The sequence below is a fragment of the Carettochelys insculpta genome, chromosome 1 (genome assembly GCF_033958435.1).
Source record: "Carettochelys insculpta isolate YL-2023 chromosome 1, ASM3395843v1, whole genome shotgun sequence".
In the NCBI taxonomy this organism is placed as follows: Eukaryota; Metazoa; Chordata; order Testudines; family Carettochelyidae; genus Carettochelys; species Carettochelys insculpta.
In genome coordinates, this window is record NC_134137.1 from 141,769,856 (window position 1) to 141,796,138 (window position 26,283).

Genomic DNA, 26,283 nt, shown 5'->3' on the forward strand with positions numbered 1-26,283 from the left:
CACTTCTTACCCATCAAAGCTTATTGCCTAATAAATGTGTGTCTTAAGTTGCTACAGGACTGCTTGTTGTTTGTATCGACTGAAACGCAAGAGTAATATGTATGTTCCAATTTATTTATATTGTAGTTATGTGGTAAAAATAAGAAGAAAGCCCTTTTTTCAGTAATAGCACTGTATGACACCTTATTTTGTGTGATTTTTTTTTTTTTTTTTTTTTTTTTGTATCCAAGTATATGGCCCCTTTTTTTGTCTTGAGAGATGGTTAGCAGCAGCGCTGAGGATCTATGGCCAGTGTATGAGTCAAGTAAGTGAGGTATAACGTGGAGGTAGCCAAGACAAATTAGACTCTTGAAAGGGGTATAGTAATCTGGAAAGGTTGTGAACCATTAAGTGAGAAATCTGTGTTTGGTTTTGGGGGCCATGCTTTAAGAAGGGTGTGGAGAGGTTGGAGAGAGTCAAGTGGAGAGGAACAAAATGCTAAAAGGTTTGAAAACCTGACCTATGAGGAAAAGTTTAAAAACCTGGGAATGTTTGGTTTTGAGAAAAGAGTACTGAGGGTTGGGTAGTGACCAAAAACAGTCTGCCAATATATTATGGTCTGCACTAAAGAGAACAGGGTTCACTTTTTCTCCATGTCCATTAAAGGTAGAAGTAGTAATAGACACAATCTACACTATGGGAGATTATAGTAGACTTTTTTTAAATCTTTATAACCATAACATCTTTTAAGGTCTCTCGAGTTACAAGTGAGATTGTGGAATCCCATTTATTGGATGTTTTTAAGAACAGGTTGAACAAATACCTTTTTGTGTTTCTCAAAATGTATTGGTGCTACTTTAGTTCAGAGAGCTGAGCTGTATGACTTCTTGAAACCCCTTCCAGTCCTGCATTTTTATAATCACTCCTATACTTGCAGATGGCCACATGGAGACAAAGGACTTGTCTTGATTACTTAAAAATTTTCTTTTTCCTGGAATAATTAATAAATATGACCTATACTGAAATGAAAACACAGTTAAGATTACTATTTTAGTTTCACTGCAGAGTAAATGTGTTTACCTCACGGTGTAAGTAGGTCTTCTCTGTCTTTTTACCTCAAGATAACTCATGAATGTTAGTGACTCTAAAAGTGGCCCTCAACTGCGTAAGAAGAGTCCCATACACAGTTAGTGCTGGAGGTTTTAGAAAAGATAAAAGGACTTCAGAAGCTGAACAACATGGGAGTAATAATGCTGCGAATTGTAAGTAGGACCTGTACAGGGATGTGGAGTTTCTCTGTGATAAAACTGAAGACTTAAAAAATAGGACTAGTCTCATGAACAGGCACGTAGCTGGTGTCCCTGATGATACTGAGGGAAAGTGAAAATATAATTTCCTTTGTCCAAAACTCAATGAAGGATATTTTGACAAAGGATAAAAAAATCCCTCATTGTTGAATTCAAACACACTTGGAGTGTTTCAGTCCAGATAATGAGACCCCCAAGAGCAATTATTGAGAAACTGCTCATCTTTTAGAAAAAAATACTAAGGGAGAGCCAGACAATTGAAGAGGTATCTTTTCAGAACACTCAGCACTTGTTTTTAATGCCTAAACATTGGGGTCGAAACATTCAGAAGGTAGTGAATTAAATATAATGATAATCTGATGAAAAACAAGGCTTGTCCTGCTGCGTAGGACCTATCCAATTAATCTTTATAAGTTAAGGAAGGACGCACTTCCTTAGCACTCCTCAGGAATTTAAAGATTTCCTACATTCTCCATACAACCTCTTCAAGAAAAGATAGAAATAAGTATCTGGATTTCTCCCTACAAGCGCCACAAAGTCTTCTGACGCATCCTTGCTTAGATTTTAGTTGTTCTGTATTGGTCTTGCTATTAAGAACCTTGCGCCTGCAATCGGTATTCTAAGTTTATTTGTGTCAGATTCTGTAGAATACAGTGAGCTTGTGGAACCTCCTTCTTTTGTATCGATAGCTGATTTAAAAAAAACATGCAGAATACATTGTTGCAGAGAGAATTTTTAAATACTTCAGTTTTTGTCTAATCCTATTCTGTTTCAGTTGTGTTCCTCAAATGTTTTGCTTGCTTAAACATATTCATTTTTTACCTTGATGTTAGAGAGAGTAACTAAATGGGTCCTACTGCACAGTGACTTTTCTCCTCTACTAAGATGTTTTACAAGCAACCTTTTCCTGTGGAAGCTTTGTGTAGTTCTTTAGTCTGTTTTTTGGTGTGCATATGTTGTTTTTCAAGATACATGAAACGGTGTATTGCCTCCCAGTCTGGATTTTTTTCCACAGTGTTAAGCCATGACTGTGTTTCCAAATATGATTCCCATTATTTATGTCTGACTTTCAAGAGTGTTCCTGGCTTTTTGTATTGTTTATGGGTGCAATCATGATGCAGCATGAGCAATTTTACAGATGTGCATAATGGTTTGTAGGATGGTATCCATAGTAATTTAAATGTCGTTAGCAAAACCAACCTATTTTAATACAATACATTATTATATTTTCATTTTGATGTTAATGCCAGGAACAGTGAATGGAAGAAATCATTCCTCACAGAGGCGCTGTTCCCTTCCTGCTCTTCCATTTGCCCAGAAAAATTGGGTCGTGGGTCCAGATCCTCAAAGGGAATTGAGCATTGCAACCACTAACATCACAATACCTAACTTTTAGCCACTGAAAAAATCACAGAAACAATGCTGCTGTTCGTATTACCTGACTTAGGTGCCTAGGCTCCCTGTGCAAGGAATGGGGAGAAATCAGCACCTTATGCTATAATACACAAAAGCTAGCATGCTAAGTGGAAAATGTCAGGGAATGCATGCTTTGACACCTGACACACAAGACTCTTTGGGGCCAGCAAGCTCCCACATCCTGCCCACTGACTTGCTAACAGGTATCAGGATAGAAGCTCAATTCTGACTGGATTCCAGTCCCTGTATCTGATTGGCAGAACACTGGCAGTCTTAATTGGTTCACAACTTCTGTTTAAACCAAGCATAGGTACAGATCCTCTCTTCTTAGGACCTGGAGATTACCCAGGAATAATTGTGAGCAAGGATCACAAAAACTCATGAGCTTTGTTTTGACAGAGTTTCAGCTCTTGGACTTGCATTTTCAAAACGTTTTTTTTTTTTTTTTTCCAATGAAAATCTTAAGAAAGTTAGTGGGGGAATCATTGGCCTTTTAGATAGGGCAGCCATATCTTCCTGCCCCAAATACGGGACAGTGAGATATGGGGACGAGGGAAGTGGCTCCTCCTGCCTGGGAGCCCCAGGGAAGTAGCAGCCCTCACCCCCAGCGCCCAAGGGCCTAAATATGGGACAGTTCATCCCTTTTAAAAAATAAGTAGGGATGCCTTTTTGGTGCCACAAATATGGGACCATCCCATGAAATATGGGACTGTTAGTCACTCTATTTTTAGACCATCATCATTGGTTATTTAGACCACCAGACCCAGCTGTGTATTTTAGTACCCTACCTTCCATTCTGGCCACAGTTCTGTTTATGGATTTGGTGAAATTTAGAAATACAATAAAACTCACCATCTAAATTTTTTGACTATTTTACTTGAGGATTTTTTTAAAATATCTTGCTATATTTTGGTGTTTGCTTTTATTTATGGTGGTATGGAGGCTTCTTCATTTTTCCCTACCTCTGTTCCATCAAGATTTAAGGATGGATTTTTATTTTAATAAACCTTCTTGAAACCCTGTGAAGAGTTCAACAGAGATGGGCACAAACCAAGACTGTGGATCCAAACCTTACATATTTTAGTGAAGGATAATCATTAAAATCTCTTATTGGTCGTGATTTATGATTTGAAGGTTGTACAGTGTCTGGGATGGTAAGGAGGATGGTGTATCCTGCTCTAGCAAGTACACAGAACCCCAAGAAGAGAAGTTGACAAGCACAAGTGTGAAGGGGAAGGGGCATTAGGAACGTTAGAACACGTAGACTACATCTACACTAGCTGGTTTCCCCCCTCCCCCAAAGAAAAGCCATGGCTTTTTCAAAAAATCCCCCAGGACATCTGTATACAAAATGTGTTCCTTTGATGTTAAATTGGCAGAACATGGCATTTTTCCAGCAGCCCTCTGCCTCTCCCAGATGGAGAAGAGCATCTTTTAAAAAAGAAGATTCTTTTTGGGGGATAAAAAAAAATGGCAAGTAGATGCTCTGGGGGCCCTTTTCTCAAAGGAGAAATCCTCTGTGGTGCTGGGCACCTGCTGCTGGGAAACACCCTGTCCAACCCAGTGACAGCTCTACAGTCTCTGCCTCTGGCCATTTTATAAAGGCTCCAGGAGCCCCAGGAATGCTGTGACAGGTGGCTGTGTGCCTGGCTGCAATACAGGCACTGCCCATGCCCCTCCACACTCTCATGGTTGCACTCTCTTTGACAACTGCACCCATGGCCAATAGCCAACATCACCACAGCCCCCTGGTGCCCTTCGGGGGCCACTGGAAGGCTCTCCAGACTCTCCTGGGATACAGTACACAGAGCTCTGTTCTGGACTGAGCCTTTGCGAAGACCAGGATATTGTAAGAGAGACCATGGGGAAGAGAAGGTGTGCTCCAGCATATGCCCGGCTTGGCACCATTTTGGTGGCATGTGGTCACCCCACCCAGACTCTGGAGCAGGTCCAGGCTAAAGTAAAAACTCAGGCCAGGGATGTGGCCAGGAGATCAGGGTCAGGACCCTCCCCCTGCCGCTATTATAAGGAGTTCCATACCCTTCTCGGGGGTGAGGACAGCTCCCTGACAGAGCACCATCCTGGACATGGCTATGGAGGACCCCATTTTGTCACTGGAGCTGGGGCCCGAGGCAGAAGAGGAGGAGCAGCTGGACACGTCCTTCCCATCCACTCTGGTGGGGCTGGAGCTGCCCTCTGGTCCAGAGTCCAGCAACGGGACTCTTGTCATCACCATGGCCTTGGCATCCTCCAGCCAGGTAGTGGGGAGCAGATCATCCCTGGACCAGTTCAAGGCCTGCTCCTGGTAAGCATTGTGCAAACTGGGGCCTGGTAGGGAGCCACCCATCCCTGCCGTGGCTGGAATTGGGCCAGCCACCAGGTCACTGGCTCTACCCCAGACACACCCTGAAAGCCCGCAGCTCTTGGCTCAAGGGCATGACCACAGGTGACGCTCAGCCCTGTTCCTGTGGATAGCTCAGTGAACCACATGCACAAGTGGGGCAGGGGAGGGAAGGCTCACACCACGTTCGGAGTGCCACCACTGTGGGAATCTCACAGTGCCTGGAATCCCCCAGGTCCACTGGCTCATTGGATGGGTAGGAGGTTGGGGGACTGCAGCGGTAAGCCCACTCCCACAGGTACCACAGGGTCCCTATGTGTGGCAGGGACAGGGCACTCTGCAGGGCCCATCTGCTTGTGCTATCTGGACATCCTCGGCCTGGGGGCATGGGGACTGCTGCCCATGGGGTCGGGGGCACAGCCCTTGGGGCTGTGCTGCAGGAATGACTTACTATTTCTCTCTGCCCCCACCCCCATCCTTACAGCTGCGCCTTCCCAGGGCTGGACGAGCCCCACTGCACCACAGAGGCCGGCCAGCCCCATCCAGGTTCTGGAGCCTTGAACTCCAGGAGCACTGGAGGAGAGGCCTGATGCACCACCACCACTGATGCAAGGGTGGGCCTGCACCTAGAGGGCCCGTTGGCATCCCCAGGATGATGCCTTGACCTAGGTGTCTGCCGTCAGGCGCCAGAATGACCTGGTGCAGCAGCAGCTATGTGTGGAGTAGGCAGATGAGGCATGGCAGTGGCAGGTTTGGGCTGGGCTGTTGCCCCATTTGGGGACAATCAATACTATCCTGCGGGAGCAGTCGCCCCAGCCTCACCGGTCTCTGCCACAACTCACCATCAGGCTTCATGGACTTTGCCCACTGGCTGATGGCCCCAGTGGGTGCTGCCATGCCAGCCCCCCAAGTCCCTCCCTGTTGACCCCTTTTCTCCTGCTAAGCCCAAGCCTGCTGCACGCCTCCCACCCCCAGACCTCCCTGTACTCCCAGGCCACATCCCAGCCCTGTTTAGGGACCCCGACCACAGGGCAGGAGAGGATCCAGTGGCCGCCATGGCTCATGTCCCCCCACCCCCTATCCCAAGCCTCTCCTGTCCGAGTTCAGGTACCCTCCACACACACTTGTCCCAAGTCCCCATGGCCAATGTGCATAGTTTACAACATAGCATTTTCTTGTAAATAGGTTTGAGTTTATTTTTGAACAAGTTTGCACTCAAACTCAAACCATGTCCCTCATGATTGTGGAGAGGCAGGTGAGGGATGGATGGGCAACGGGATGGGCCTTGGTGGGGAGGGTCATTGGGGTGCTTGGGAGAAATTCTCCTGGAAGGCCTTCTGAATCCGCATCCTGTCCCTGTGGGCTTGGCAGTTAGGGGCTGTGCCTGGCTGTTTGTAGCCAGAACCGTTGTTGGCTATCCCTCCTGGGAGGAAGGCCTCCTCCTGGCTCTCCACGATGTGGTGGAGGGCACAGCACGCCCCCACAGCCTAGGGGACACTGTGCTCTCCAATGTCCAGGCAGTGGAGGAAACACCTGAACAGAGTGTTCAGGCAGCTGTAGGCACACTCCACTGGGTTGTATGTTCGGTTGAGGCATCTGTTAAACAGGTCCTGGGTGGGGTCCACGTGGCTAGTGTAAGGCTGCATGAGCCAGAGCTGGAAGGGGTAGGCCGCATCGCCCACAGAGCACAATGACATGGTCACGTCCCCAACAGCAAGCCAACATAGACATTCATGAACCATCCCCAGTGGTCCACCAGGGTCTGCAGCACCACTGAATGTTAGCACTTCCTGTAAATGTACCAGACCACACTGTGGCCCAGAGCACGGATGGTGATGTGGGTGCCATCGATGTCCCCCAAAACAGTTGGGGAAGCCCAGGGTGGCAAATCCAGCCACGGCCATGGCCAGGTCACTGATACAGACAACCCTCCAGAGCAGGAGTGTGTTGATTGCCCTCACAACCTGCATGCAATGGAAAGTGAACACACGTGAGTGCATGAAGGGGTGCCCCTGGGTTCCAGTGGGCTCCCCTGCCCCTTCCCAATGCACCCAAGCCCTCCGCTTCTGTCCCCCAGCAACCCTGCCCAGGAGCCCTCTCCCACCTCCCTGTCTGCAACCTGAGCATGCCTTACTCCATGAGGACAGCCCCAATTGTCAATTTGCCCAACCTGAATTGGTTGCCTACAGACTGGTAGCTATCCAGGGTGGCCAGCTTTTACAATGTGATGGTAACCCGCTCCTCAAGATGGAGGATGGGCCACAAAGCAGGTATCCTGGTGTTAGAGGGTGTGGGTGAGCCAGGTGTAGAGCTCCAAAAAGGTTGTCTTTCTCATCCAGAAGTTCTGGAGCCACTGCATGCTGTCCCGCTTGCCCATGACCAACCAGTCCCACTAGTCTGAACTGGTGGGGTATCTTCAAACCCGCCTGATTGCCAATGGGTGGACATGGCTGGGGCTATGGGGGAGTTGGGCTCCTCAGTCCCCTAGCAGGTCTGTCCCACTGGATGGGATGGAGGGTGGCCACAACCACCATGGCCATCAGCCCAACCACACTGGGGCTGCTGTGGGTTGATGGCTAGCAGCTTCTGGTCCCGGTATTGGCTCTGCTGTGCTTTGTGGAGCAAGGCAGATCTCAGTGTGAACAGGGAGGGAGTGCTTGGGAGAGGATGTAGTGTAGACTTAGCTCTGGTGATTGGATATTGGGGGATCCTATTGTAGGGTGGAGGGAGGATGAAAACCAACGAGACCCCTGTTGGGTAGAGAGAGATTAGCTGGACCTTGCTGTTGGAGAGAATGGTGGCCAACAAAATTGTACCAGGAGAGTGATTGGTCGGGAGAGAGCGTCAGGGAGGCCCTGAAATGGAGAGGGATGAGAGGGTGGCACCCAGGGAACTAACGTGGTGGACTGGAGCAATGAAAGGAGCATACAGTGTCCATAGTAAGCTCTACTGACAGGAGTTGTGAAGCGTGCACCTTTCCTAGTATACAAATATTGACTCATAAATTCACCAGACTTTAATAATACATAATAATCCTTATTAAATAACAATTGTGAAAGGGGTAATTTTTTTAGTTAAATATAAACATAGTTTATCATTAGAAGAATGAAAATCATCTAAGAAGAGGATCTAGAGTGATACAGAAATGGAATAATAATGGTGATGTGGGTGCCATCGATGTCCCCCAGAACAGTTGGGGAAGCCCAGAAGACTGATTCTGTAGTCCGTTACTTATCAGATGATGTCAGAAGATACATCAGAGACGGCTAATCTGTAAAATGAATGATGAAATAATTGAATAAGTACAGCATTAACGTCAGAAATTATTCATATGCATTAATAATATAGACTATGCTGCTATTATCCTGTTTCATGATTCCAAAGCCTACATTTTGTCCCCCCCGCCCATACTTGGTGAGAAATTGTGTTTTTGCAAAGTCATCTGAATTAAGCATGTTTTGCTTAAAGGGACATCTTTTTTTGTTTCTTTGTTTTCTTTTGTTTGTTTGGGATTTTTGTCTGTTAGAACTACATATCGAAATATTAGCCCCTTATTAAATCAGTTGAAAATCAATTTTGACATACTTTTCATGTATATCGCAGAATATTTTTGGAGCATCTTTAAATGTTTAATTCAGCATGTGAAACATTTCATCGAAGGAGTCTGTAGATTTCTGTACAAGAGGAATAGTTTGTAAATAAATCACTTAAACTGAATAAAACTGTAGGGAGGTTATGTGTGTGAAAGGTTGTTAGCAGCAATTATAGCTACAGCTGCTGCATGTTCTTATAATAATCAAGTTGATGACAAGTAGCTAATTGGTGAGGAAAACTGGGCATACGTCTAATTCTGCTAAGAGAAATAAGACAAATCCTCGGCTTCTGCATGAGGTGTTAAAATATATTGTGCATAAGACAGAACACTTCTAATGAAAAGAAATGTTTGGTAGATCCATGTGAAGTGAAAATAGCTATGCATCTGAATTTCTATCGTTAACTTTTTCTTAAAAAAAAGGGCTTGTGTGTGTGAAATGAAATCTATACTTCTGAAAGTAGAAACATGAATTATGAAGAGAGGTAATATTTAGATGAGTACTTTTTATTAAAACAAAAATATATTTTGATTATTTTAAACTATATGAAATTTATACACTTTCATAAAATGGTATTTAACTTGATTATATTCAGGTTCAAATAAATAGAGCTCCAGTGTGTGATACGATCTATTTTAGATTCTTACATGGTCCCCATTACTGTAAACACCCTGTGACGAATTGCTGTTTATAGTAAAACCTTTATTTTTTTTTTTTTTTTTTTTTTTTTTTTTTACAGACCTCCAATTTAGCAGACTTTGGGAACAATGGATGTCCACCAACATGCCCTCTCCCCGCATTGGTCCTGAAGCTTGCTTAATTGGACCCCACAAAATCCTACAGACCCCCCGCCCCCCGCCAAAAAAAAAAAAAAAAAGAGTAAGGGACTTAGCAGGTCCACTGTGGCTGAACCCTCCATGGTGGCCTGGACCGCCTCCAGAGCTGTCAAGCACTCTTCCCACCGGGGTAGGGTGTGTACGCAGGCAGACAGCACTCGCATACATGCCCCACACTTGGTGAGGGAAGCACATAGCAGCTCCAGCCATGCCTTGGTGGGAAAGCTACAGATGTGCGCCAGCGGGGTCTCAGCCACAGTGGGAAAGCTCCAGCCGTGCATGGTGGAAAGGGTCCAGCCACATGTGCCAGCACAGTTCCTCCAGTCATGGGCATTTTTGGTGGGGAAGGGGGAAGCCTTGGGGAGCCTGCCATGGGTGGGTGGGCAGTAAACCCTCTATTTAACAGACTTGCCACTGTAACGGACACCCTGTCCCCATTAGTCTGTTAAATTGAGGGTTTACGGTATCCCCATTTTATGCATGAGGAACTGGGTTATAGAGGATATGTTATGTGATCAGAATAACACAGGAAGTGTGTAGCAGAGCGGGGACATAAAACAAGGCCTCCCTAATCCAAGACTAATGTTCTATTTGCTGTCCAGCCTTCATCCTTTAATTTGTTCAGTTAAATGTAGTTCTCAGATACTACATTCTGTGTTCTTACTGGGTTTTGCTTTTATATGTATCTTACGCTGAAATATCCAGTCCTCATCATCAACAGCCAGAGGTATTTATGAAATCAATGGAAGCTAGGAGTCTAAACACCTTTCAGGAACTGGGCTTTGATTCATCATCACATCATCAACAAACATGGGTTCAGCGTCGGTTGGTGTCCGATGCACCTCTCATTATTTCCTTCCATCTTTCCCTTTCCCTATTGTATCATCTCCCCATTTTCTGTGGGGTCACCTTCTCCTATTCAAGCCATCCATTATGCTGAATACCAGGGTCTTGACTTTTTGCTCATTGTTCGTTCTGAAGATATAGCTCTAGCTTCTGTTGTATAATTTTCTGTAGTAGGTTCTCTTTTGGCTGTATCTTCCTATGTAATTCCTTTTTGGTGACCATCTGCATCCATCATGTTCTTAGGATCTTTCTGTAACAGCTCCTTTTGAACACCAATATCCTTCTCTTTCATCTTTATCATCCATGTCCCACATCCATGCTGCTGAATATACACACAGTCAAGACATTCAGCTTCATTCTTAAGCTAATTGCTTTGCTTTTCGAGAGCTTATCCACCACCTTCAAAAATCGCCTTTGCTTTCACTGTTCTAGTCGCAATTTCCTTCATACATCATGATACTTCCTTGACAAAAGAATATTTTATAATTGCTTCATTGATTATTGAGAAGGCATTTGACAGTATAGATCAGAAAGTGACTTGAATGGTGTGGATAGCAGATTGATACGATTGTAATATCCAGTGGTCTTCTATAAACAAATTGTCCACCTTAATATTCTATGTTTCTAAAAGATGGGATTCCAGGAGCCTAGGCTGCCTTTTTAAGGGAGTCTACCATGAGTGAAAATCTAATCCCATTGACGTGAATGGGGCCACAGTTTTACCAAGTGTTTATTGCTGAACTGAAGCTGATGCATTCTTTCAGTTGTGTGATTTTTCTATTAAAGTCTGAAACTTAACAGCACCGCTCTTATCATCACATAAGGAACCTCTTTCCCCTATTAGAACTTTAAATTCATGTATAGGCATTGCCATGGTGTATATTGCTGTAGTATTTGAATGTCTAGATATCACAGGCATATTTGTCAATCTCTGTTAAGTATTACAAAGGACGGTTCTCATAAACAAGGAATGAGTGAGAGACAAGTTCCATGATCCAATGGGTATCTGACTATGCATTCTAGTGGATTTTTGAAACATTTATTCTCCACCGGTGCATCTATTTACACTTGTGCAAAAGTGAGCTTGAAACACCATTGGCTCAGAATAGTAGAATGTTACACCCAATTTTGTACAGTTGTAAATGAATATACAAGACCATGCAGAATCAGATTCTAGATATTTTCCTCTTGGACAAATATAAACAGAACTGTTAAGTGTTTCTTCTTTTGGATTCTTGCTTTTCTTGGAAAGATTGTACTCCCCATCTTAGTCCACCAAACTCTCATACCTCTACTTCCTCTTCCTCCTCCATGGTTCCCCTTTCTTCCTCCACTCCAAAGACCTCCCTTGCCACTCTCAACTTGTCTAGTGTCATTTTTTTTTTCTTGTTTTCATGACCATCATGTGTTTTTCTTTCGCCTTGTTTTTACTGCCCATTTCTGTCTCTTTTTTTTTTCTTTTTTTTTTTTAATACTCTCTTTCAGGAAAGAAGGAGAGACTGCTCTTACTGGGACTGATTGAATCAGTATTTATGTTCATTTCCTGTCACATCATGAATCACAGATATCATCGGAAGCAGAAAAGAAGCCCTGCCCATGAGAGTAGCTGACAAATGTATTCAGACTGGAGCTGCCCTAGACATTGAAGCACCACAGTGGTTAGGGATCGGAACAGTCAGAGAACTAGGACAATGGCTGAGGCTCCCTCATAAGGAACAGATTTTCCAGGCTGATACCAGCCAAATTGGAACTTCTAGCGAATGTACAAAAGAAGATGCTCTTAAAATATTTCCAAGGGAGAAGCTATTGCCACCTCTTTCTTATAGGCTCTGTTTCAGAAGTAGGGGTATGAAGAAGCTGCTCGCTTGGACTCCCTCTTCCACTCCCGTTGGTGGGCCCACATGGTACGCCTCCTAGAAGAGCGTAGCGTTTTGTGTTGAAAGTTCAGTTTCAGTGATTAGAAATTATTTTACCGTATTATGGGGTTTACTGTTTTAAGTTTCTATCCAGACTCAAGATCTTCCTGAAATAGAGATGAAAGATAGTGGTCAGCCAACTTCTACGAAGTTGCCTTCATTTATTGTACTGCTTTGATACAGTAAACCCAAAACACCGTCCACATTTGGGATTTTCATTAACACCACTTTGTTCTGTTTACTGTTGGCTAAAGACCTCACTAGAGATTTGTAAAGGGTCTCTTATTCTGGATCGTGTATTCTACCTAAAATTCATGCTTGTGTGTGGTTTTTTTTAATTAGCTTAAACCTTTGAAATACAGCATTTGTAAAAGTTGTCAAAACATTCCCTGAAGTTCTTGATTTCATATAAAATGATGTTTGTCAGTGAAGCCAGTGCACCTCTGGCTTTTAATATCGTAAGAGTGGTTACATTACAGGGGGAAATCAAAGAGGGTAAATAATGTTTAGCTGATTGCTGAAGCATGAATAATTTGCAGAGCTTGCATTTTCACCTTGTTCCTTCAACTTATATTTCTCAGCATGCCACTGTAGTTTCACCTGTATAGGAACACATTAGGTGTCAAGCTGGCCAGGCTTGCAATAACACCAGAGCACCCCAGAATTAGGTTGTGCCCCCTAAACTGTTCAAATGATGCTGAGTTGTCTTTCAGCAAGGATCCTTGTGACATTAGGGAGTGGAGAGTGAAAAATTATGGTAATTCTCACATGGGTTGATAATAATTCTACTCCCTACGGTTACCATATAAAAAAGAGGACACCCCTGAGACAAGATATCTGTATCAGTATCTACGAGCTCACCTTGTGTTAATGTGTTATAGTGTGTGTGTATATATATCACATCATTACAACATTAGTTGTTAGATACTGATACAGATACATTTCCATTTTAGCTGCAGCTTTCCCAACATATTTACCAGAGGCAGAGATGCAGCACTGAAAATTTCAGCCTGAACGGGTAGTTTGGCAAATATGTAAGCAACTGAAAACAGGGTCTTACGTGTTGGATGGGTGACTTAATAGATGTTGTTACAGACCATGTTGGTACCATTATGGTGAATCTATGGACGCTCCACCAGCGCTGTGTGTAATAAATCCTCCTGCTTGCTTATTCCCCCAAATGACATTTTATTAGATATTTTAAGTAGCCTGTCTGAGCTAGGATGACCTTCCTCAGCAATTGTGGGATCTCCCAAGCTGGAATAGAAACTTAATTTCTCATAGATCCAGGATCCAAAGTGACTTTCAGCTATTAGCTACCTGCCTTAAACTGCGATTCTGCTTCTGGTAAGGAAACAAACAAGGTAGAGGTCAGTGAAATAAAGGATGTAAGTCACTTACCTGGTTCAGCTGGGCTTTTAGGGAAAGGATAGTGCTCTAGTGTGTGAGGCTGCTGTAGATATAGAGGAACTGGATATTCCATATGTTGTCTTAAGAACCTGTACAATTTTTGCTTTGGGAAAGATTTCTTATCTGACCACAAACAGGGCAACCAGTTCAACTCTCAACAAAGAAGTCAATGCTGCTTGCTAAAAGAATTGCTCAGCAGTCTTTCCGTTTGCTAACAAGGCAGATGTGTTTGGCTAAGGATTGAAAGAGACTGTTGTTTGATTCCAGTTTGAAGGATCTGCACTACACGTAAGCTATGGGTGGAGGCATTATGTAAGTTTTTTAGATGATTGGCTTATGTCTTGCTGCTAGCACCTATCGAGGGTGCTCAGGGCCCAACCCCCCCCCCCCCATTGCTTCCCTCAACCCATCAGCATCTTATGTAATCAGTTGTAATCTACTGGCTGTCAATGTTCACTGAGCCTAAGAAGCAAAGTGACACTCCACCAGCGCTGTGTGTAGCAAAACCCTCCTTCTTCCTTATTCCCCAAATTGACATTTTATTAGATATTTTAAGTATTCTCCAGGAATCTGAATAATTTTGCCTGGACTTACTATCTCCTTTCTCCTGTCACCATACGCTTGCCCTGAACTTTTAGCAAACAGTTCACTTTCATAGACTCTTTACTGAAAACAGTCTCTCTCCATCCTCTTCAGAACCCCCTTTCAGGAAGTTGAAGGCTGCTATCTAATTGCCCCTCAGTCGTCTCTTCTGCAAACTAAATAAGCCCAGATTTCTCAGCCTCTCTTTGTAGGTCATATGCTCCAGCCCCAGCATCCACATCCTGCCTATACTGGGGGCCTAGAACTGGGCGCAGTACTCCAAACGTGGCCTCACCGGTGCTGACTAGAGGGGAATAATAGCTGGAAATGCTTCTCCTTATGAACCCCAATATAGTGTTAGCCTTCTTGGCCACAAGGGCACACTGTTGACTCAAATCCAGCCTCTCCTCCACTTTAATCACCAGGTCCTCTTCTGCTGCACTTCTACTTAGCTAGTCGGTCTCCAGCCTGTAATAAAACTTGGGGGATTCTTCTGTCTCCTTTGAGTATAAATATATGGCTGGAGAATGCCAGGCAGTATTCAGGAAAGTGAAAGCACAATTGGAACTGCAGCTGGCAAGAAATGTGAAGGATAAGAAGAAGGATTTCTACAGGCATGTTAACAATAAGAGGGTATCAGGGAAGGTGGGGGGCTGTTACTGGATGAGAGAGGTAACCTAGTGACAGATGATGTAAGAAAAGCTGAAGTACTCAATGCTTTTTTTGCCTCTGTCTTGACAGACAAATACAGCTCCCACACTATGTTGCTAGCCACAGTATGGGAAGGTGGAGGGCAGCCACCTGTGGGGAAGGAAAGAATTAAGAGCTACCTAGAAAAACTAGAGGTACAGAGATCCATGGGTCTGGATTTAATGCACCTAAGGGTACTGAGGGAATTGACAGATGTCACTGCTGAGCCTTTGGCCATTATCTATTAAGACTGTTGGAGATTGGGAGAGATCCTGGATGACTGGAAGAAGGAAAATCCAGTGCCTGTCTTTTAAAAGACAGTCCAGGGAACTATAGACCAGTCAGCTTTACCTCAATCCCTGGGGAAATAATGGAGGGGATCCTCAAGGAATCAACTTTGGAGCTCTTGGAAGAAGGGAAAGTGATCAAGAGTAGTCAGCATGGATTCACCAAGGGCAAGTTGTAGCTGACCAACCTGATTAGCTTCTATGATGAGGTAACATGCTCTATGGACATGAGGAAGTCAGTGGATGTGATATATCTCGACTTCAGCAAAGCTTTTGATGCAGTTTCCCACAACATTCTTGCCCATAATTTGAGGAAGTATGGATTGGATCCATGGACTATAAGATGGATAGAAAGCTGGCTTGATGGTCAGGCCCAATGAGTAGTAAATGGCTCAATATCTGGATGATGGTCGGTTTCAAGCGGAGTACCTCAAGGATCGGTTCTGGGGCTGGTGTTGTTCAATATCTTTATTGATGACCTGGATGAGGGACTAGACTGCAAGTTTGCAGATGACACTAAGCTAGGGGGAGAGGCAGATAGGATCCAGAGTGACCTGGATAAATTGGAGGATTGGGCCAAAAGAAATCTGATGCAGTTCAACAAGGAAAAGTGTAGTCCTGCACTTGGGATGGAAGAATCCCAGGCATTGTTATAGGCTGGGGACTGACTGGCTAAGAAGCAGTACAGCAGAAAGGGACCTAAGGTTTACAGTGGATGAAAGGCTGGATATGAGTAAACGGTGTGCCCTTGTAGCCAAGAGGGTAATGGCATATTAGGATGCATTAGGAGGAGCACTGCGAGCAGATCTAGAGAGGTGGTTGTTCCCTTCTATTTGGCACTGGTCAGGCCACGTTGGAAATATTAAGTCCAGTTTTGGGGCCCCAGTATGAAAAGGATGTGGATGTGCTGGAGCGGGTTCAGTAGAGGGCAACAAAAATCAAGAGGCTGAAACACATGACCTATGAAGAGAGGCTGATGTTTTTGGGCTTATTTAGTTTACAATGGAGAAGACAGAGGGATGATTTAATAACAGCCTTCAACTTCCTGAAGGGGAGCTCCAAAGAGGATGAAGAGAAAGTATTTAGTGGTGACAGATGGCAAAACAAGGAATGGTCTGAAGTTACAGAAGGAGAGGAGTAGGTTGGTTATTAGGAAAAACTACTTCAGCAGGAGGGTGGTGAAGCATTGGAATGCATTGCCTAGAGAGATGGTGGATTCTCCATCCCTAGAGGTTTTTAAGTCCTGGCTTGACAAGGTCCTGGCTGGGATGACTTAGTTGGAGTTTATCCTGCTTGAAGCAGGGGACTGGACTAGATGACCTCCTGAGGTCCTTTCCAGCCTATGAGTCTGATTCTGTGATTAGTGTCATCTGCAAATATGCTGAGGGTACAATCCATCCCCTCATCCAGGTCATTAATATAGATGTTGAACAGTACTGGCCCCAGAACCAATCCTTGGGCCACTCCACTTGAAACCAACCACCAACCAAACATTGGGCCTGTCCGTCAGGTCAGATTTCTATACATCTTACAGTCCATGTATCCAATCCATACTTCATTAACTTTATGGGCAAGAATGTTGTGGGAGACTGTATCAAAAGCTTTGCTAACGTCAAGGTATATCACATGAATTGACTTCCCCATGTCCACAGAGCCAGTTACCTCCTCATAGACATTAACACATCAACAGACATTTTCTTCAGATTCTTACTTTTCATGCATGCATGTGTGTGTGTAAAATTTCATTTGACAAGCTGTGTTATCTGTGTGTGACATGTGAACCTATAAATGTCAACTAAAAAGGGGCACAGAGGGAGTTTGTAGGGGTTACGGGAATCTCCTGAGCATGCCATGAGTGTCATGTAAGGTCTCTAATAAAAGCTTTTTTCCACTGGGGAAAGAAGGACTTGGCAACAGCAACTCCAATGGAGTCCTGCCACTTATGAAACGTGTGGAGCATAAGCTTGTCATCACAAATACCTTCTTCTGCCAGAAGAACAGATTTACGACCTCCTGGCAACGTGCTTGACTGAAGCACTGGCACCTCATAGACGATGTCATTCTCCACGCTCAGGGTCAGCTTGATGTCCTTCTGAGACATGCAGTGACTAGTGCTGATGACTGCTGGACTGATCACCACCTTATTCAATTCACAATGGCAATTAGGATTGTCATCAAATGGAGAAGTCAGCGGAAACAGATTCAATGAAAAATCAACGTACAGAGCTTGAAGAATCCCATCAGATGAAGTGACTTCCAGATAGCTCTCCAAAGGAAGCTGCCAACAGTACAGCCTGAAGATGTGAAAGAGCACTCGTTTTAATTGAAAAATGCCATCGTTGGAGCTTGTGGACAATCCATTGACTACCAGTCCAGGAAACATCAGGACTGGTTTGATGAGAACAGTGTGGAAAATGAATGCCTGATTAAGGTGAAAGTCTTTAGGCCCTGGCAAACTGACATCTGCACAATGAAGATAGAAGTGTATGCTGAGACCTAGGCAGAAGTTCAACGTAAAACAAGAACTCTGAAAGCCAGTGTTGGACTGAGAAGGTGTGAGAACTCCAGCATCTCGCAGACATCAATGATGTAAGAAGTTTCCTCACTGCTAGTAAAGCTGTTTATGGACCAAGAAACCATGGAATCAATACCCTAAGGTAAAGAATCAAAGACAATGATGCCATTGCTTCTTGCTGGAGGGAGCACTATAATGAGCTCTTGAACCTCCCCTCCACCGTAATTCTAGAATCCCTTAACGAAATTCCTCTACAACAATCTAAGGATGATCTTGCAACACTTCCTACCCTGAGTAAGGTCCAAGCTGCCATCCAAACGATGAAGTGCCACAAGGTACCAAACTAGATGGAATCGTCACTGAAGCCTTCAAAGAAGGCAGACCAGAGCTTCACAAACGATTCCACCTCCTGATTTTCAAGATCTGGGATAGGGAGCAGATGATGCAAGATTTCAGAGACACACTGCTTGTTAGTCCCTTCAAGAAGGATGACAAGTCCAGACTGTGGAAGCTGTGTGGTATCTCCTTGACAGCAGCAGAGAAAATTTTAGCAAACAGACTCCTACCATTCTCAGAAGAAATTGGTCAGAAGCCATGCTGGGATTCTGGGACATTCTGAGTAACAGCACACATGATTTTCACCTCCTGGCAACTGCAAGAAAAATATTGTGAACAAAACCAAGCATTATACCTGAGTTTCATCGATCTGACCAAAACATTCAATTCAGTCAAGCACAGCGCCCTGTGGACCATCCTCTCAAAGATTGGCTGCCCCCCAAAAAATTCATTAGCATCTTGAGGCTGCTTCCTGACAATATGACTGCCACAGTATTGAGCAACAATGAATCCCAAAGCAATCCCTTTGAAGCCAAAATGGGAGTCAAACAAGGCTGCGTCATTGCCCCATCACTGTTCTGCATCCTCATTGCCATGATCCTTCAGCTCATTGATGACAGGCTTCCAGATGGCATGAAGATTGTCTGTCTGTCTGTCGAATGAATGGGAAGCTTTTCAATCTCGGGAGACTGAAGTCGAAAAACAAGGCCTCCATGATCTCCATCATGGAGCTACAGTATGCAGATAACAAAATGGTTGCTGCTCTTTCTCCCTAAGCCCTTCAGACCATGTTAAGTGCCTTTGCTGAAGCATATGATAATCCCAGCCTCACACTGAACATCAAAAAAGGCCAAAGTGCTACACCAAACCTTGACAATGGGACAATTTCATGTACCTTCTATTGAAGTCAACGGAGAACTATTGGAAAATGTGGAGTACTTCCCATACCTTGAAACTCATCTTTCTGCTAAAGTCAACATTGATGTGGAAATCCAGCATCGTCTGAGCCATTCAAGTTCTGCTTTCACCTGCTTGAGACAAAGGGTTTTCAAGAACAGGGACATCTATCCCAAGACTAAGCTCCTCATATATTGTGCAGTGATTGTTACAGTGCTACTGTACATAGATGAACCCTGGACAACATATAAGCATCATTTGAAGGCACTTGAACAATATCATCAACGCTTCTTCAGGACAATCCTAAATATCCCTTTGGAGGATAGGTGCATGAACACTAGCATCCTGAGAGAGTCGAACATAACCAGCATTGAAGCCTGATCATTCATCAACAACTTTGTTGGCCTAGTCACGTGGCTCAGATGTCTGATCAGAACCTCCCAAAATGGATTCTGTTTTCTGAGTTGGAGGAAGAACAGAGGAGCATTGGGGACCAGTGGAAATAATTATAAGGACATGCTGAAGGCACACATAGAAAAAGTGCAACATCAGTGTCAATACTTGTAAGAACTTTGCCTAAGACCTGTCCCCAGTGCAGAACAGTAAGCCATGAAGTGGTGGCCCAATTTGAGAGGTTCCACCACAGTGCAGTGAGGAAGAAGAAAATAGCATAACAAGTTGTTGGAAGGAAGTGGGGCAGTTATCAATACCTGCCCCTTTTATGATAAGACCAGCAGCTCCAGAATCAGGCTGATCAGCCATCAATGGACTTACAAACAGGAGGGTGACATGAAGACATCCTACTCATTGAGTGACTGCCAAGAAGAAGAAGAAAAGCCTTTGTCACTCTCTGGTCATCAATATCATTGTGAAATGTATATATAGATTTTGTGTGTGTGTGTGTGTGTGTGTGTGTGTGTGTGTGTGTTCTAAAATGAAGTTCTTAAAGTCTGTTTGTAGAGACTGGTTACCAGCAACAATTTAAAAACAGTTTTTTTTGGTCAGACAAGGTAGTTGTATCTGTTTTATTGTTTAAATGTAAATTAAGTATGTTTAGTTCACAATGGGTTGCCAGTCACCAGTCTGAACAGATTGCGAAGGAAACACTGAGAGCATCAAAAGAGAATCTAACGTGAAGTGATAAAACGGGTTTGGATTGTGGAGGAACCACCTGGAAGTAGACATCAAGGTCTGATCTAGTGTATCTTGGGGATAAAGAAAACACACTACCATCCTGTACTGAGGAAACAAGTAGACAGCAAGTCTACTTATTGAAAAAGTCTCATCCAGGCTTGGCATAAAATGTCAGATAATTTTGTGTGATATACAGTACATTTCTTTAACATGATGGTTAACCTGTTAGCTAAGTTTAATTCCTATAAAGTATGTTATGATGTTTTTGTGTAATCATTTATTTTCAGCAGTCGTACTCACTATCAATTGACCCTCTCTGTTCTTTAATAATGAAATTATCCTTGTTCTTATTTTTGTAGTTTTAAATCACTCTATCATATCATAAAACTGGAAAGGACCTTGAGAGGCCATAGAGTCCAGTACCCTGCTCTCACAGCAGACCTGTCACCAGCCTTGACAGGTGTGTGTGGTGTTATTTTTTAAATCTAACCTGCCCAATACGCTTGAAAGGTCTCCTGAGGACTGAACCCAGAACCCTGGGTTTACAACTAACCACTGAGCTATTCCTCCCACCTCTTTTAAACATATCTAAGTCTTATAGCACTAAGGAAAGTGGAGCTCTTACAAATTAGCACGTGGTATTTCTTTGTGATCAGGAGTTCTTGTAATTCTATTAGTCTTCAGTTGGACAGGGACCGGCCAGTACAAGAAACTTTCCAAGGACTTAGGAATTGGTATATATATCTATTGCAGTCTGTTCAGAGAGCAAGTTTTTGCAGGCCTGGATGGTGACTGTACTGGTGGTTTTGGGGAGCTGATTAAAACAGGCATAGGCAAGATGTCCTCAGGCTAGGGCAGATGGTGGTGATGCGCCTCACAACCCTGATATACTGGGAAATACCACAATATTCATTTGCAGGAGTACAAAAGGGTAAATTTCATACTGAAATCCTAGAGTGTGATACAGATGTTATAATTTTATTTTCATTCAATGTATATCTACATCAAAGAGAAAAAAATATGATGCCAGCCTATAAAAAGGAGAATAAGGATGACCCAGGGAATTACAGACCAGTCCACTTGCCTTCAGTACTTGGAAAGATAATGGAACAAATAATCAATCAGTTACAAAAACCCAGACGAAAATAAGCTAAGTGACAGTCAACATGGATTTGTCAAGAAGAAAATTATTCAAACCAACTAAATAGATTTGACATGGTAACAAGCATTGTGGGTGGGAGAAAAGGTAGATGTGATGTATCTGGACTTTAGCTTAGCTTTTGATATAATTCTGCATGTTTATCTCATAAAACAAATTAGGGAAATACAGCCTATTTAGAGCTACTGTAAAGGTTGGATAACCATTCCCAGAGAGCAGTTTTCAGTGTTTTACAGTCAAATTAGAAGCACATCAAGCAGGGCCCTGCAGGGATCAGTCCTGGGTTGCGTTCTGTTAAATATTTTCAATGACTATTTATTTAAATAATAGCATAAATAAAATACAAAGTTTGCAGACGATACCAAGCTGGAAAGGGTTGCAAACAATTTAGAGGACAGGATTATAATTCAAAATAATCTGGCCATACTGGAGAAATGGGCTGAAGTAAGTATGATGAAATCTAAGAAGGACAAATGAGGGCTGGACTGTATGACCTTGTAAAGTCCCTTCCAGCTCTAGAATTCCATGATTCCATGAAATGCAAAGTACTTCACTTAGGAAGGAACAGTCAATTGCAGACATAAAAAATGGAGAATGACTGACTGCATAGGAAGGAATACTGCAGAAAAGGATATGGAGGTTACAGTGGATTGGCTCTTGAGCTAAAAATGGATCAACACTAATAAAAACATGATTCAGGGATGTATTAGAGTGTTGCGATCAAGACACATTAAATAATTCTTCCACTCTAGTACATGCTGATTAAGCCTTAGCTGGAGTAAGAAGTCCCATTCTGGGCACCAGATTTCAGGAACATGTGGACAAATTAGGCAAGTCCGGAGGAGAACAATAAAATTGATTAAAGTATTAGAAAACATGACCTATGATGAAAAATTGCGGGGGCGGGGGAAGTATTAAGTTTGGAGAAGAAAAGGCGGAAACTTGGATATGATAACCATTTTAAAGTGCATGAAAGGCTGTTACATTGGGAAGGAGGGTGAAAAACGGTTCTGTCTAACCACTGAGGATAGGCCAAAAAACAATTGGCTTAAACTGCAAGCAAGGATGGCTTCGTTGGACATAAAATCTTCCTAACTTAAAGGCAGTAAAGGACTGGGATAAATTGACTTGGGATGTTTGTAGAATAACCATCACTGAAGGTTATGAAGACTAGATTAGGTAAACGCCTGTCAGAAATGGTCTAGGTATTATGTAGCCCTGCTTTAAGTGCAGGATAGAAGCGAAGGTCATCTGTTGAGGTCCCTTCCAGCTCTAAGCTTCTATGAATGTCATATCAGTTGAAAGCAGTTGTGAAACACCAGAAAGGAAGAGCTCAGTGATAAATTTACTACCTGGTAGCTCTTATTAAAAAAGTAATTTAAAAATACTTCAAATACCATTTGCATTTTTAACTATATGTTAAATATATGCTAAAAAACGGAATGGTCCTCTGTCTTGAAATGAGATTGGGAGCTTTTACTCGTACGTGAGAAGGATTTTGCATATCATAGGCCCTGGTTTGATTCTACACAAAATTCCCTGAAAGGTCATGAAAAAGATAAAACTTTAGTGTGTGCCTCAATAAAGAATTGGATGGAGGTTCCAAAAAGGGAAATGTAATAGGAGCTGTATATAACCTGCCTCCATCATGCCACCTCTTGTCCTACTGCTCTCTTTTGTCCCAAAGAGTGTTACCTCCCTTAAAACATACTGGAATTTTTGCTGCTTAATTCTAAAGCATTGCAAGTCCTTACATTATCTGTAGCATGCCATGTATACCACAACTCAGAGGCAAATATTTATGGTGTTCCCATATGTAGGTAACAGGTCTGGCATTCCCCAGTAATCACTCAAACTCATGTTTAAATGAAACTTGTTTCATGGTGTAGGACTGGCATGAAAACTAAAAGTTGCAAATACTCTAAATAGAAAGGCCTACCTAAACAGTTAGGCTATGGTTACAATAGCAAATTTTGTAGACAAAACTGGGGTTTTGTCAACAAAATTTGCGGAGCATCTACACACACAATGTGTTTTGTCAACGGAAACTGTCAACAAAAAGATTTATAGATGCCTCAGAGGCCCCTTTGTCAACAGAGCAGATCAAAAGATTGATCTGCTTTTATGTGCAGACATGATCTGTCAACAGAAGTTTTGTTGGAACATCTCTTCTGACGGTGACTACTGTTGACCGATTGCTGTAGTGTAACCTCTTACAGCTCAATGTGAGCAGTAGGGTATTTTTTGAATGAGTCTCTAGGGCTAGCCCAATGGATAGGCAGTGCTCTTAGTCTGGTCTCTCTCTGTTAAAAGGATCTATGAATTGTAAATAGGAACTTGCAAGTCTCCAGACCAGGTTAAGTTAGAGGTGTATTTCTCACTGTGGCCTCTTCACTAGGGCTCCCTTCCCAGTCAGTGCTGCTCCCTGAGTCCCAAAGAACTGCATCCCTCTGTACATCTAGAAGCCGTTCTCTGTAAGCAGTTATTCAAGATTTTTCTCTGCAGTTTTTGACCGTCTATGCCACTGCCTCCCAAAATTGTGCTTTCACTTTCTGGTTCAGGTTCCCTTCTCCTACTTCCTGAGGAAGAAGAGGATATGTAGTGGGGAAAGGGTTGATGGGAAATAGTAGTTCATGGCAATATTTTCTTATTGTCTGGATTTGTAAATAGTTAAAGGTGTTAGGACTCCATTTTGAATATCCCTTATTGGACTTTAACTCAGCTGAGTAATGTGAAGACTTCAAACTGTCTTGTCTTCAACAGGATTGTCATTAAAGTTAATGAACTCAAGTTAAGATTAGTTATTTATTCGTTTATTTATTTATTCATTCCTTTATTTGTTTTTCAATGGAGACAAGGCCTTCATCTTAGTACCTTCTCCGAGGAGCAGTTTCTCAGTCTGCTTTCTAAGAAAACACAACCACCACCGTTTTTGGCATGTGTGACTCTGTAGAATTTCCACTTTTCATTGTGGCGGGGGAGGTGTTGTTTTCAGCCTCTTGCTCACAGCTCTCTGTTCAGATTAAATTCCATTGGGTATCAGCTTCCCTGGAATTCTCTGTGCTGGCGAAAGTGTATTCACATCTGGCAGCACATTATGAAAGTAATCTGTCTTAGTTTTTAAAAAAGGTTAACAGTATAGCCAAGAAATAGGGAAAATACAGTTTTTCCAGTTGTTACTCCTGTTAGGCCAGCTGTGGCAGTAGTATTTTTGATAGCTCATTGTGATCTCACATCAGATAGACTGACATTTTACTATGACCCCTCATGTTTAAACCATTTATGTAGAGTTTGTTTGTCTTTTAGTAATTCAGTTTAATAATTCATTAATACATCTGGTCACGTCTTAACCATAACTATATATCCCTTGATGAAAATACTTACATGTTGATAGTATTTTGCTATCAAAATTGTTTACATCAGATACTGAAACCTCTGAAAGCTTTTCCCATCAATCAGTGGCTAAAAAGCAGTTCCTAAATATTCTTTTTGTAGGTTTCTTAATTTTTAATGGTTATTTGAAAATCTTCTCATTTTGTGTACATGCTAGTTTATGGCTAAGGATTACCTTTGTACGTTTGAATGCTAGCACTCAGATTTTTTTTAAAAATTTTGTTATAATATAACACTAGTGGATTTGTGTTAGAGGCACCAAATCTAAGGCATATAGGCTATGGTTACACATCAATGATCTGTCAACACAAGTCACTGTTTGAAGAGATTTCCCAGAAAAACTTCTGTTCACAGAGTGCTGCCACATATGAAGACCAATCAGAAGAGCACTCTGCTATGCTGACAGAGTGGTCAGACTGCCCGACCACTCTCTCAACAAAACAGGCACCCAGAAGCACAGCAGGTAAGGCTGCCCATTGTTCTGGATGCCCTGTCTGTCGAAGGAGGACACCCATGGAGCGTCCACAGAATTCTTTTGTCGACAGAATCTGTCAACAGCAGCATTATGCCTCATGGCTGAGAGGCAGAACGCTGTCAGTGGAAGTGCTGAGTTGTGTCAACAAACTGTCGACAAAGTGCATTTTGCATGTGGCCGTTCTACCAGTTTTGTCAACAAAACTAGGGATTTGTTGGTAAAACTCACTAGTGTAACCATAGTCAGAATAAAGTATGTGCTTTAAAAAAAATCAAATTTTCCACTTTGACATTAATATGAGTCAGTGTAAAAGCCATAATTGTTTTTCCTTCATCTTTTATTCTAACTATAATAATTGGGGAAATGATGGTGCTGAACTAGAGGAGCTGATGAATCCTACGAAAGCTCGTCGCCAAATAAATCATTTTGTTAGTCTTTAAAGTGCTACATTTCTGCTGCTTTGTTTTCTTAGAGTTATCATTGTGAAGACAAATAATGGTCTTTTATCTTTAATATTTTCTACCTGTTCACCACTACTAGGAGGAAGATGAGGATCCTTGTATTTCTGCTATTTTACCACTGTGCCACAGAGAATGCCAAAAGTTATAAAACATCAAATCCCAACTTTATTTTAATCATGGTTGATGACCTTGGCATTGGAGATCTGGGATGTTATGGAAACAAAACTTTAAGGTTTGGAGGATTGTGGGAGCATATCATAGCTATGTATAGAACGTACTGTGTGCTTACAGGTTTTAAACTATTTTAAATACAGTTGGTGCTTCAGCAAAGTTTATTTTGTACAGAAAGATTAATCCTATTTTAGCCTGTTATATGAAGAAATGTAGATAAATATGCATACTCTTCCCACATGCTAAATCACAAACTAACAAACAAACAAAAATCAATACAAGTAAGATTGTGGTCCAAACAATTAAAAATAGATGATTTTTCTGTCAACAGAATTTCAGATGTGTTACATTTTTGAGACTTCAAAATATGTGTACATTTGACAATAAAGCGGCGTTGTCGCTAGGTTAGCTGAGATGCTACAATACTGGAGCAAAAGGCAAGTAGGTGAAGCCTCCACATTTAAATAAGTGTGGTTTGTTTTTTTTTGAAGGCCGCAAATCAAAACTGGAATAGAACATAAAATATAAAGGCTGTTTTC

At 42.7% G+C, this 26,283-nt stretch overlaps 1 protein-coding gene across 2 annotated transcripts in view; it reads left to right on the forward strand.

The window, feature by feature from the left end:
• Positions 1–26,283, forward strand: part of STS (steroid sulfatase) — a 195,619-nt gene that overhangs the window by 22,976 nt on the left and 146,360 nt on the right. For both annotated transcript variants that reach the window (XM_074992559.1, XM_074992568.1), the window contains exon 2: positions 25,653–25,805. In XM_074992559.1, coding sequence (XP_074848660.1) covers positions 25,653–25,805 — 153 coding nt within the window. The remainder of the gene's footprint in view (positions 1–25,652; positions 25,806–26,283) is intronic.